General features: G+C 40.0%; 1 protein-coding gene across 2 annotated transcripts in view; it reads right to left on the reverse strand.

The window, feature by feature from the left end:
• The window catches only part of NMT2 (N-myristoyltransferase 2), a 74054-nt gene that overhangs the window by 14242 nt on the left and 45086 nt on the right, over positions 1-14726 (reverse strand). For both annotated transcript variants that reach the window (XM_064284882.1, XM_064284883.1), the window contains 2 exons: positions 14575-14683; positions 6311-6481 (listed from right to left, as the gene is read on the reverse strand). In XM_064284882.1, the coding sequence (XP_064140952.1) occupies positions 6311-6481; positions 14575-14683 (280 nt within the window). The remainder of the gene's footprint in view (positions 1-6310; positions 6482-14574; positions 14684-14726) is intronic.

Below are 14726 nucleotides of genomic sequence, written 5' to 3' on the forward strand. Positions count from 1 at the left end.
TCTAGGGGAAGTCTTTCTCTGTAGGTTCTGGAGGAAGGCCCTTGCCATCAATCTTCCCCTGGTCTAGGAGCTTCTTCGTGCAGGAACCTCGGGTCCAAAGGACACACTCTTCTCCTTGTGCTGCTTTGTTGGTAGTATGAAGTCCCCCAACTCTCTGCTTGCTTCTTTCATCTCTTGTAAGATAAAAGGTGATACAGGTCACATCCCAGGGAAACTCCCTTTACATTGGTTCAGGGATATGATCTGAGAAAGGGTATTATATCCCACCCTAATCCTCTTCAACATAACTCAATCTTGCCTCATTAGCCACAGGCAGAGATTAGGATTTACAACACACATGAAAATCATATCAATCACAAAATGGAGGACAATCACACAATACTGGGAATCATGGTCCAGCCACATTGACACACATTTTGGGGGAACACAATTCAATCCATGACACCATGTAAAGCATATCTGTTGCATACTGGGATATAAAGGCTGTTTTAAGGAGAAGCACCTGTGTGATTGAGTTGTGAGACTTTCCTGGAACACCACTTTTACCTCAAAGTCTGAATGACAAACTACGGTCATTCAGACTTGAGTATCTGGCATATTTTCTTAAAAATGAAAGACCTAAGCCTGTCACTTCAAGAAAAACAAGTGACAGGACCTATGGCCAATGATAAAACTTGAGCTTTCAGGTGCAAGATAAAGTTTTAGAAAATCTATATCCACTACTATACTGTAGCTTTGTTATATACTTTTCTGATGAGAGCGGTGGTGATATTAATGAATCCAATTTTTTGGATATTGTATAATGAAATGTCAATATTTGGAAGCTCTATGTAACTTACTAAATTGTTATTTTCCAAAGACCAATGTATGATGTTACAAAATCATACATGGGTAAAAGATTCATTCAAAGGACAAGACAGACCAATTGATTTTAATGCCAAAGAGTACAGTTCGTTGATATGATTTCAGATAAAAGAATATCCACAATTACCTGAAAAGGCTACTAAAATACTCCTTTTCCATATTCATGAGAGGGGACATTTTCTTCACATGCTTCAACTAAAACAATATCACAACAGATTGAATGCAAAAGCTAACACCTTCTCCTCAGTTGTCGACTATCTCATTATCTGACATTTAGCATTTACGACAATAGTCAAAAATCTACTATCCAATTATTTTGCACATTAACAACATAAGTCTGGCAGTAACAAGCACTAAGGTGCAAGGCAAGAGTGATGCTAGCTGTGATGGTTAAGGTTGTTTGCCAACTTGGCTGGGCCAAGGTTCTCAGTGGTTTGGCAGTTATGTAATAATGTAATTTGGCAGTTATGTAATGATGTAGAAACCCTGGCGGTGTAGTGGTTAAGTGCTGCAGCTGCTAACCAAGAGGTTGGCAGTTCGAATCCACCAGGCGATCCTTGGAAACCCTATGGGGCAGTTCTACTCTGTCCTATAGGGTCGCTTTGAGTTGGAATCGACTCGACGGCAGTGGGTTTTGTTTTTTTTTTGTAATAATGTAGTCATTCTCCATTTTGTGATCTGATGTGGTCATCCTCCATTTTTGCATAATGCTTATTTTGCATAATGACTTGGTCTTAGGAACTTAACCATGTTGATAAATGAGGAGAAGGTGTATGAGAATCCAGCTGTCTTCTACTAAGCCAGACATTAAAGAAATTTGCAAAAATGTAAAACAAAACCATTTTTTCACTAGCTTTGTTGTTTCAGAAAAGTTATTTTTCATAAAAAATGTTACTGATACTTAACAAAAAGACAATCAAAAATTAGGCAAAGGACTTAAACAGACATTTCACCAAAGAAGATAGGCAAGTGACCAAAAAGCACGTGAAAAGATACTCATTAGTCATTAACCCAGAAAACCCTAGAGAGATGCAAATCAAAACTGCAATGAGATACTACCTTCCTCCTATTAGAATGGCAATGATCAAAAACAACAACAAAACAGAAAGTAATAGGTGATGTTCAGATTGTGGAGAAACTGGAACCCCCAGCCATTGCTGGTGGGATGTAAAATGGTACAAAAACTGTGGAAAAGCATTTTGGCAGTTCCTCAAAAAGCTGAACATAGAACTACCATAATACCTAGGAATTCCAATCCTAGATATAAACCCAGAAGAAGTGAAGGCTGGAACACAAACAGAAACCTGTACACCAATGATCATTGCAGTACTTTTCATAACAGCCAAAAGGTGGAAACAACCAAACTGTTCATCAACAGATGAATAAATAAACAAAACAATGAAATACTACTATCTCAGTTACTTAGTTACGATGGGTTTAGTTACTTAGTGCTGCTATAACAGAAATATCACAAGTGGGTGGCTTTAACAAACAGAAATTTATTTTTTCCCAGTTTAGGAGGCTAGAAGTCCAAATCCATGGCACTAGCTCTAGGCGAAAGCTTTCTCTCTTTGTTGGCTCTGTTCCTTGGTGATCTTCATGTGCCATGTCATCTATCTTCTCCCGTCTCTGCTTCTCTCCTTTGCTTTGTTTAGTCTCTTTTATGTCTCAAAAGAGATTGATTCAAGAAACACCCAACCCTGATTCTGTCTCATTAAACAAAGACAACCCATTCCCAAATGGGATCACAAACACAGACATACAGGTTAGGATTTGTGACACATATTTTTTGAGGACATAATTCAATCCACAACATTCCACCCTTTGGCACTCCCAAATTCATTCTCTGCCACAGGCAAAAACACTTTCACCCCATTATATCATCCCAAAAGTCTTATATCAACTCCAAGTCCAAAATCTTATCTTCTGAAACATCTAAATCAAGTATGAGTGAGACTTTAGGTGTATTACATCCTGGAAACCCTGGTGGCATAATGGTTAAGTGCTACGGCTGCTAACCAAAGGGTTGGAGTTCAAATCCACAAGGTGCTCCTTGGAAACTCTATGGGGGCAGTTCTACTCTGTACTATAGGGTAGCTATGAGTTAGAATCAACTTGATGGCAATGGGTTTTGGTATGGACATCCTGGAGTAAAATTCCTCTTCATCTGTGAACTTGCAAAATCTAGACTACAAATTATCTGTTTCCAAAGTACCTCCATGGGACAGGCATAAGATAGGCATTTCCATTACAAACGGGAGAAACTGGAGGGAAATAAGGAATAACGAGCACCAAGCAAGCCCAAAATCCAGCAGAAAATTTATATTAGCTCTCAAGGCTTAAAAATAATTCTGTTCTTTGGGACCATCTGGGCAAGGGACCCGCCCTCCAGACTCTGAATGTTGGCTATGCTCTCTGGATTCTGGGTGGAGGCCCCTTGGCCCTGAGCTTCAGCTCCACCTTCTAGGCCTACTGGGAAGGAAACTCTTGTTCCCTCAGCTTTGGCGGCCCCATGCTCCTAGCACATCTGACTGGCGACCCCACTTCCTCGGCTCTGGCAGGCCCTGTTCTTCTGACCCTTGGGCATGACAGCTCTGCCCCCTCAGCTTTGGGCAGCAGCCCAATCCCCCTAGCACTCAGGAACTGCAGCTCTACACTCCAAAGCTGAGCTGGTGAAGACCTGACTCAAACTAAGGAAACCGTGATTACGGCCTCTGAAACCGATGCAGCCCTGCTTCCATACTCCTTCCAACAGTTCTGCTGATTTCCGAGCTGCTCCAGGGATGATCCTTTTCTTTTCTTGGAGGAAAAGAGATGTAGCTCCTTTGGCCTGTTTCCTGGCTGTAGGATTCCAAGAGACAGACAGTATTCTTTCCTTCCTGTTCTTTCTCTGTTCCCTTCGTCTAAGCAGATGGGTTTTCTGCTGTGGTAGTTGGTTAGATCCATTAGTCACAGACTTAGTCTCTTTAACAAAAGATTGTACAGCCATGTCCTTGGTGAAAATTCTAGGACACGTGTCCTTAGTTTGTACAAATAGAATTTTCCAAATCTTTAAGTTATTTTTTCATTTTTAAGTTCATCTGTTTCGTCTCAAATTTTACTATAAGCGGCAAGGAGAAACCACACAGCCCCTTCAAGATCTTGTTTAGAAATCTCCTCAGCCAAATTTCCAAGTTCATCACTTACAAGTTTTACCTTCCACCAAACGTTGGAACGTACTTCAGACAAGTTTTCTGCAACTGCATGAAAAACATCACCCTTCCACCACTGTCCAATCCCACATTCGTTATTTTCTTTTAAAGCCTCACCAGAAGCACATTTAACGTCCACATTTCTAGCAATGTTATGTTGCTGGTGCCGTATGTATTCTCTAAGATGACAGAGACTTTCTCTATAGCTCTCCTCACTTCCTTTTGAGCCCTCACCAGAACTGCCTTTGACATCCATAATTCTACCATAATTCAAGGCAATCTAGGCTTTTACTATTCAAACCCATTGCCATCAAGTCGATTCCGACTCACAGCGACCCTACAGGCACCTTAAAACTTTTCTAGCCTCTACCCATTGCCCAATTCCAAAACCACTTCCACATAGTAGGTATCTGTTAGAGCAGCACCCCCACTTCTCAGTACCAGATTCTGTCTTAGTTGTCTAGTGCTGCTCTAACAGAAATACCGCAAGTGGGTGGCTTGAACAAACAAATTTATTTTTTCACAGTTTAGGAAGCTAGAAGTCCAAATTCACACTGCCAGCTCTAAGGGAAGGCTTTCTCTGTTGGCTCTGGGGGAAGGTCCTGGTTCCTCGGTGATCTTCATGTGGCCTGGTATGTCTCTTCTCCTGTCTCTCTCTGCTAGCTTACATTTAATCTTCTTTATATCTCAATAGAGACTGACTCAAGATATAGCCTACACTGATTATGCCTTATTAATATAACAAAGTCAACCCATTCCCAAACGGGATTATAATCACAGGCATAGAGGTTAGGATTTACAACATATTTTTGGGGACACAATTCAATCCATAACAACTACCCAGCCATAATGAGAAATGAAGTCCTGATGTATGCCACAACATGGATGAACCTTGAAATCATTCTGAGTAAAATAAATCAGTCACGAAAGGGCAAATCTGTATGTCTCATGGATACGAAATAAGCAAATATACAAAACCAAAGATTATTAGTGGTTACCAGGGGTGGGATGGAGGTGGAAAAGGGGGAGTTTTTGCTTACGTTAATGGTGGTAGAATAATTTGGGAGAGGATAGCGAGAATGGTTGTGCAACTTGAAGAATGTCATCAATGTCACTGAATTGTACGTGCAGAAACTGTTAAGATGTCGTATGTTTTGTTACATATATTTTTACCACAATTAAAAAATATTATTTAGGTGACATATAATTGATTTATTATAGGTATATCATTATTAACTAAAATAATAAATCTTCTTAAATTTTTAATTTTGAATATTGTAAATATCTACAGAAATAATCCACAAAAATAAAAGCTCTTTGTGGTCCTTAATAATTCTTAAGGAAGTAAAGGAGTCCCGAGATCAAAAAGTTTGAGAACTCCTGCCTTGGGGAGACTGACAATGTGCATTAAGATGTGTGTACAAAAATGTCCACCTTAGCATTGTTTTTGAAATAGCAATTTAGAAACAAAGACTACTCGATTGTTCTTCAGAAATATCCTTTCAATTCACCCTGCTCACTCCCACCATTACTGTCCTAGTTTAGCTTGTAATCCTATATCTAGACAACACATGACAGTGCTTGGTATACACGTTCAGCTCAGTGCTTACGACTGAATGGTGAGTGGGCCATTATAGTAGATTCTATAGGGTCGCCCTAGCTCTTTTCTGTCCTCCAGGTATTTACCAGATTAAATCCTAACTTCTCAACCCATCCCGTTTCAACCAAAAGAGCTTCCAAGTGAGATGTCATCTGAACAACAAATTCCAAGATTTAATAAGAAAAGGGCTTAAAAGCCACTATGTTAAATTCATCTAACCAATACTCAGGAAATCTACTCTTTTTCTTCCACCCCTTGAACAAGAGTTGAGCTAAGGGAGATGATTTATGCCTTCTCAGCTGAAGGCAATTCAGTTCCACCCAGTTTCACAAAACGAAAGGAATAATAAACTTTGGGATTTCTCCACCTCTAATGAGGTCATTCAAATTGGCCATTTTCAAAAATAAGAAAGGCAATTAATGACACAGAAAAGTATCCTAATTTTCCATTAATAAGCGGTAAAAATGTGCTCTTATCCAGAAATGGAAACTGTAAGAAGAAAATCTGGCTGTATCGTGATGAACGGAAATCTGGTATGAAGGCAGTTAAGTCATGAAGAGAAAAGAAATGGACACTATATGATCTTTCCAGAAAATAAACTTCATTGTACAGTATTTTCATACTTCTCTGTACTATCTTATCACCTTATCTTTACCTCTACTACAAATGTATCAATAATGTGGTCCTGGGGAAGGAACCAGTGGGCTACTTCCTCTTCATCCATCACCGGTGCTAGATGAAACTGCTTCAGGTAACCGTTGATTAATTCTTGAACCGCTTTGATGTCTTTTGGTTCCATTGGTCTCAAACCTGAAGTCTTTGTAACCTTGTTAGAGTGAAAACAAAACAAATTCAGAAATTTAAACATGAGAAGAGTACAACTACTTCGCTAGTCAAAGTGTGGTCCTTAGACCAGTATCACAGCTTGTTAGAGAGGCAGAACCTTGGCTCCACATCAGGCCTACTGAATCAGAACCTGCAGTTCAGCAAGATCCCGTGATGACTCGTATACACATTCACGTTTAAGAAGCACTGGTTAGAATACACGCTAGACAATGTGTTGTCTCAGTCTTATGTCTGTGTGGCAGGTCTTTGATCAATATTACTGGTGACCCAAATAAAATCAAAGGGAACACTCAGTACAAGTTGATACAGGCCGATGCGAAGAATTTTAACAATCTACACGGTAGGGCACAAAGAATTTAGCATGCATTCTGGAGTATCATGTTTTAATCCTGCTAAGTCTGACATTTTGAAAAGAGTTAAATGTACAGTTTAGAAACTCGTTTTATTGCATATCCCATGAAAACGATGTAGTGATTTTGTTCTACGGCACATCAAAAATTATATAAAAGTAAATCATATCTGTCAGGATGGGAAGGCAAGCATTTTGGTAGCCAAGTATTTTCAAAAAGCTAATGGCTACCAATTACTGCACCTGGCTTCTCACGTGATCATGACTTACCTGGGGCAGGCACTGGCATCCACCACTCTACCCAGAAACCACGCTAGAACTCCACAATTTTTAAATTAGACTACAGGAATAAAAAGGTCAGAACAGGTCCCCACGGGAATTTGTTCAACTACTTGTCCTCAAGAACTCTCCAGACACTACTTGGCTTTTTAGGACCGACACTAGTGTACTTATGACTAGAAGTAAGAAAGCCTATTCCATTTTTTTTTTTTTATATATACAAACAAGCATACAAAAAAACTTAGAAATACGATTTCATTTTTCCAATAAAGTTGATTTTTTTTTTTCTTGGAGGTATACTGGATAAATTCTGAGAGATGAATAACCCATATATAAATATTGCTACTCTGCCTTTTCTGCCCCAGATTATTTTAAATATTCTTAAATAAAAAACTCCCTGTAGAATTAGATCGTTACAATTCCTACATGCCTGTAGGCTAGTAATATGGTAGAATCCCAAGGCAGAAAATAGGTTTGTTTCTTGGGTGTCAGTTCTGATCAACTGCAATTGACTGCTTGAAGTCCTGTGCTGAGATTTCTACGGTTCAGTGATAAAGAGTGCTGACGGATTATTGATGAGTGAGGGCTGGGGGAGAAGTGAGAACTCATGCTTTGTATTCGGACCCAAAAGTTCTCAGCTGTGTTTACTATGTGCCACTCAACTATGATTTATGTACTCTATAAAGATACAGTAATGTAACCTAAAATACAGTTTAATTATCTAAACCCAGAGAATTTAAGTCCTTAGCATTTCATTTAAATAACCCAACCCACTGCCATCGAGTCAATTCTGACTCATAGCGACTGTACCAGAAAGGGTAGAACTGCTCCAGAGTTTCCAAGGAGCACCCGATGGATTCGAACTAATGACCTTCTGGTTAGCAGCTATCATGCTTAACCACTATGCCATCAGGGTTTCCAAGCATTTAATAGAAAACTTATGTTTTTAGTCTTTTTGTGGATTTCAAAGCCTCAGAAATATCCAGGTCCCAACTTTGATCCAAGACCTTCAAACAAGCAGAATAATAATAGCCTGAATATTTGTTGAATGAATGAATATCCCCATGTTTTATATGAAAATCATTTACCCAGGAAGCTGAGGTAAGGCCTGTGGACAGGGAGAAAAAAAAAAAAAATCCACCGTCAATGCTGACATTTCTATGGCCTGGCCTTTATGTGCAAGCCAGGCATGAAAACTGTATTTTTCTTTTATTTCTTTCTCCCTAAGCCAATTTTAGTATTTGAAGGCATTTCTACAATGCAAGCCATGGGAACCTATGTAATTCCAAATACTGTTAACTAAAATAAATATATATTTCTAAACGATAGTAGGAAGACCAAAGTCATATGAAATATATACTGCAGTTGTTTTAAAAAACCCTTTCTCTTATGAGGAAGACCTTAATTAAGTTTAGATGGCCTTTTTCAATATCAATTTTTTTTTTCCTGCAGCTACTGATTCAGTAACTATCAACAATATTAGACTAAGGAAAAGCACCAGGATACATAATATCTGTTAACACAGAATATTCAGAAATGAGAAAAAAATTGATCAACGTTTTTCTAGAGTAAAATATTCTTCTGGAGCATAATTCTAATTCACTGAACAATCATACTGTGAAATCACTAAAATCAACATACCTTTTTGCCTAGCTGACAACTTGAAAGCAACAATTCTCAATTTGTTTGGTCTCAGGACCCCTTTACACTCTCAAAAATTACTGACTACCTCAACTCCAAAGTGCTTTGTTTATGTGGGCTATAAAACCAAAAAAAAAAAAAAACAAAAAAAACACCAAACCCACTGCCGTCGAGTCGGTTCTAACTCACAGCAACCCTACAGAACAGAACAGAACTGCCCCACAGGGTTTCCAAGGAGTGACCGGTGGATTTGAACTGTCAACCTCCTTTTGGTTGGCAGCTGAACTCTTAACCACTGTACTGCGAGGGCCGTAACTATCCATACTTATCACATTAGGAATTAAAACTGAGAAAGCTTTAAAATACAATGTATAGGCACACATTCCATATAGCCTTTAGAAAACTCTGCTGTATACTCGCAAGAGAATGAAAGTGAAAAATTCAAATAATGTTTTAGTGTTATTATTAAAATAGTGCTGATTTCACAGGTCCTCTTTTCTGAAAGGGTCTGGGGACTTCCAGGGGTTCCCTGGACCACACTTTCAGAACCACTGTCTTACATCCTTTAAGGTCAGAAAAATGGGTAGTAGAATTTAGATGAGGAAGACTCAGTGAAACAGTATGTTTGGGTGAAAGGAGAAATCATAAACTTGGCAATTTGTAAGCACATCAACCATGTTTTCACAGGAGCATTAATGCAGAAGAGAACATCAGGGTTTATCAGCTTCTCAAAATGTAAGGCCCAGAAAACATGGGAAGAACTTTGACTTCTGCTGACTAACAACAGTACATGTCTCTCAGAGCCTAAAGTTGCTTCTGTCTAACATCATGAAGTCACATACTCTCCAAAAAATCTCAGGAAGAATGAAATAAATTTAAAAATGCAAAATAAACACTCATTATAGCTGCTATTTTCAGGAAGACGTGGGAAGAACTGAATGAAAACGGTAAGCTTTAGTAATATCCAACAGTGAAGTGGTAGTGTTTTCTAAGAGTCCAATAAAAAGCAAAGAAACATTTCCAGTAATCGAGAAAATATTATGTTTCATAAAGTAAGCTCTATATCTGAATCATGGCCAACTCATGTCCATTACTTGTTGGAACCTATGTCTATTAAAATCTGCTAATAAGTACATAAGGAAATAAAGTTCACAGCTCTACTAAAAAACAGAAGTACTGTGGGTGTCTGCCAAACTATGTGGCTTGAACTGTTTTAGAGCCAAGATTTCAGAGTAGAGATATAAGCAATGATTACAGCTATTTATTTGATTGAAAAAAAAAAAAAAAAAGAGTAGCAGGACACTGAACACTTAAAAAAAAAAGAGCACCTAGTGCTACTAAACACAGAAAATCTTAGGGGGCTTAGGATATGTCTTAGCAAGCGTAGCCTTCTTGGAACATAACGCTAAAACCTTGGTAGATTAATTTCTGACTCCTGCTTTTCATCTGCATCAAATTCCTTCACCTTTAAGAGCATTGAGGAAAAAAAAAAAAATCTCAACTTTGCTTGTAAATCCTGAACACCAAATTAAAAAACCAACGAACATTTAAAGAATACATAAATGTGTCAATCTTGGGAAAATCTTAGTATTTTAGATGCTAATAGCTAGCAATGTGTGCTCTGGGATTGCTCTGATACTGACTATTCGGCTCTGGGCAAATTAATCTTGTTTCAGTGTCCTCTTCTGTGAAATGGGGAGAGCAAGACGTCAGAACCAGCCCTCCTATGTACTTTTTATGAATAGCTAATGAGATTATGAACGTGAAATGTCAAGCACAATGCCGGCCACAATAAATGTTACCTCTTATATTATATTCAGAAGTCCATAATGCAGGCATGGTAAGTAGAAACAATATGATCCATCAGGAAACGAGACTGGATCCATAATACAGCAAAACTGATATTCAATAAGGGTCTTCTTTTTTTTGTTTAACAGTACAAAAATGTTCTTATATGATGCAACTGCTAGCCGCGTGGTCACCCACCCGGACCCACGTGAAAGAGAGAGATGGTCTGGCACACGCTTTACTGTCCAGCTCCTAACTCAAGACAGAGACACCCAGCCCACTGCTGTAGCCACCTTCCAGTTCTCCAATATCTGTACTTACATCGCTTCTATCCTTTTTTTTTTTACCATTAATTTACTCCTTTCCTCTCCATCCCTATGACTTAAAAATGGGAAAGGGAGACTGGGACAGGTCACTGAGAGCTGTCTGGAGTTGTGGCCACTGTCCTTTCCTGTCTTAACCTATGCACTAATGACTGCATAGCGAGACACTTGGTGGGACTGGGTCATGGTGTCCCCCTGCAGGGAATGCGTGAGAGGCGACAGCAGAAGCAAAGGCATCTGAAGTCCTCCCCTTATTAGTGATATGCCCTTGGCTGAGTGTCACCTTCATAAGCCTCAGTTTTTCATCTGTAAAATGGGGATATTAAGAAGTACCAACTTCAAAAGGTCATTGTGAGGGTAAAGTGGATAATGCACATGAAAGCACTTCACGCACTTCAAGTCACTGAAAAAAAGAAGACAGTAGCTATGATAAACAACATGGCTGGAACAGGACCGCTCTACACAAGGAATAACAGCTACGGCTGTTAACCAAAAGGTTGGCAGTTCCAATCTACCAGCTGCTCCCTGGAAACCCTGTCGGGCAGTTCTACTCTCTCCTATAGGGTCACCATGAGTCGGAATTGACTTGACAGCAATGACTTTTTTGAGGGTATACAGGGAATCTAGTTTAACTGTAATTAAGATGCCAGCATTTGGTTTTACAACCAATGCCTGACCAGTGATTTATTACCAACTTGTCAAAACTCTATTATCTATGAATCGACCGATTCTTGTGCAAACGTGTAAAGGCTGACGGACAAAGTCAAGTCAAAAAATACTTTACCCCCCAGCAAAAAAAGCAGGCATGCTTGATGTTTTTATTTCAGTTTGCATACAGCAAAGTATTTAAAACCTGGCAAGGAGGATATTCAGAAGGATGGCACCTTAACAAGGGTGCATTTCACCTTAGCTGTGTTCTGTGGCCTTTTTCTCGCTGCATTTGTGCTTCTGTGTGACTCCGTCCCTCTCAATCTCTTTGAGTCTTGGCCATTACGCAAATTGTTTCTTGTTTCCAAAGAAAACTGACTAGTAAATATGAACTGTAATAGCAAGAGTGTGGCTAGTGTGGCCTCGCTGAATATTTTCCTATTTCTCTATTTCGGGGCAGACACCTCTGATGTGCTTACCATCATTTCCGTCACCCTAGCCCGAGGGGCCTGCTCCTTCCCCAGGTCGTGTGTCATCTCACCTATGGTTTTTATTTTCACCTGTTTGGATATGTTCTCCCTCCCTCACTGGCCTCCCACGGAGGCAGTCAGTTCATTGGTTCAAGCCCTCACTGTCCGCAACGACAGATAAAACAGACGGGAGGAACATGCCCTCCAATCCTCTGCCAGGTTACGAAGCCCAAGAACAATATTAACATTTCCAACTATTTGGCTCCCTTCACCTCCACTTCTCTCCTTGTGAAATTCTGCCTAAAGTCAGAAATTATTTGATTCTTTTATGTCATCAGATAAATAGCTCTGCGGTGCAGTGAGTTACTTAATATGGCCCTTCCAGCCATAGTCTTTGTAACTCCCAACAGATGGCTGGGTGAGGACTATGCAAATGAGGTACTTGTGGCCCATCAAGGGGATTGGATAGGTTGCTAATAATATAAATAAGAGGCATGGCACCCTAGTGCAGATGGACCATACAAATAAGGTATATGGAACTCTAACAAAGGGATTGGTCAGTTTTGCCATCTTGCTAGGCTTAAATGAGCAGACAATCCAGAGCAGACAGTACCTACTACCAACAAGAAAGAAGAGCTAGAAAAGGATCCCTATGCTGAGATCTCTTTGACCCAGGAGAGAGAGAGAGTTTTAATATCGGCGATAACAAGAGATGGCGATAAGCAGTAGCAGAGAAATGGGAGCAGCAGAGGCAGCCAAACCAGGAGACCAGCAGGAGACAATGCAGTGGGCTTCCTGGCCCCCGGAGCAAGATGGTTAAGGTGGGGGTGCTGACCCTTGGAGTGAGATAACAGGGTGCCTTTGGGGAGGGGCTTCCTGGCCAAGTTGGGTGCCTCCAGGTACTTAGCAGCAGAGCTAAAAGAGCTTTGTAACACTTGCCCGAGCAGGGCAGAGGCAGAGGGGCCAAAGAAAGGTGTGCCTGTGAGCACGGCTGAGAAGAACCTGTCCTGATTGAAGAACTATATCCTGAGTGTTCCTGAAGCTGAACTGCAACCTGTTTCTTCTCTAATAAATCCAGTAATTGTGAGTATTGTCTGTGAGCTCTGTGTGGCCACTGCAATGAATTATCAAACCCAGCAGAGCAGCAGAGAGTGCCATGAGAGGGACAGCTGGTGTCCGAACTGGTAAAAAGGCTGGAGATAGAGGCACGTTTGACCTCACAGGAATCAGTCTTGGGCTGCTGATCTTGACTCTCCTTCCTCCATGTGAAGTTAGAGGAGGTCAGACACCCTGCCATACCATTTTTACAGCTACTGATTACATCTATCTGGTAAACACAAAACTGGACACAAGACAAAAGGCACCATAGTCTACTGTACCGAGAAAGGCTATCACAAGTGAAGTCCTCACAGTGTCCTAGAGAAACATGGCTACGTTCCACATGAATCCTTCAATCAAGTTTAAATATTTACTAAATTACTTTGTAATAACACAAAAGAAAGAGTACCTCTGACAAAACTGAAACTCCAATCAGAAGATCCATCTGTGGTAAAGACTCAAAGAGGGACCCAAAGACTCCCATACTTGTTGGATTCACGCCCTTGTGTAATCTGCTCCCTTTAAGCGTGAATGGGACCCATGGCTTGCTTCTAACCAAAAAAATACGCCAACAGTGACTGGGTATCACGTCCATGAATAGATTACATAGGATTCTGACTTTCACCTTGCTAGCACCTCCTCTCTATAGACCCTTTCTTGTTGCCTTTGATGAAGAAGCTTCCATGTTGTGAGCTGCCCTATGGAAGAGCTCATTAGCATGGACTGAAGGTGGTCTCTGGCAGCCAGCAAGGAACTGAATCTTGTCAACAACCACCGGAGCTTGCAAGCAGATCCTTCCTAGTCACATTTTCAGGTGAGACCCCAGCCCTGGCCAACACCTTGATGGCAGCTTCCTGAGAGACCCTGAGGCAGAGGACTCAGCTACGCTACATCTGGATTCCTGACCCAAAGGACCTATAAGATTATGAATGTGAGTGTTTTTAAGCAGCTGAGTTTGTGGTAACTTGTTATGTAGCCAATATTGTTATAAAGCCAATATTGGCAAGCATATTTACACTTTTCCCTTTTAAGACAAACAACTTTTCATACTGAGAATTTGCTAGTTTAAAAGTATGGTAATTTAATGAAACATTATTTCTTCTCCCCAGGTCTTTTGTCTAAACTTTATTCCTTAGTTCCATTATGCTGATATCGTCAGAAGCCTAAACATATCTTACCTCTTACTCGACAGCTTATGATACTCGAAATTGCAAAACTTACACATCTTGAGTTCAATCCCATTCGACTACAAACCAAAGAATCTAAAAAGCCTTAAAAAAGAAAGAAAGAAAGAAAAGCATAGTATTTTTAAATGAGTGCCCCTGCTTTTCCTAGCCCCTTAGTTCTATGGGTCGTTCTAGCTACACAGTCACTTTCTCAGATACGTGAGCCAGTTTTCAGACCTGCAGATAATTCTTTTCTGCATTAAAACTTCAGTTGTTACAGCTTCGAAAAACTACAAATCATTCTTACTTACGTCTGGAAGTCTGTAGAGCTTCATTGTTCTCTGTAAAGTCATATTTCGACTCAAGTGAGAAAATTTCACTTCTACCAGTTTTCTGGGGTTTAGTGATCGATGCCAGTATCTGCAACACAATGGTTTTAAAATCTAATTCATTTCTAATTCTA

This window comes from Loxodonta africana, chromosome 4 (genome assembly GCF_030014295.1).
Source record: "Loxodonta africana isolate mLoxAfr1 chromosome 4, mLoxAfr1.hap2, whole genome shotgun sequence".
NCBI classification, from domain to species: domain Eukaryota; kingdom Metazoa; phylum Chordata; class Mammalia; order Proboscidea; family Elephantidae; genus Loxodonta; species Loxodonta africana.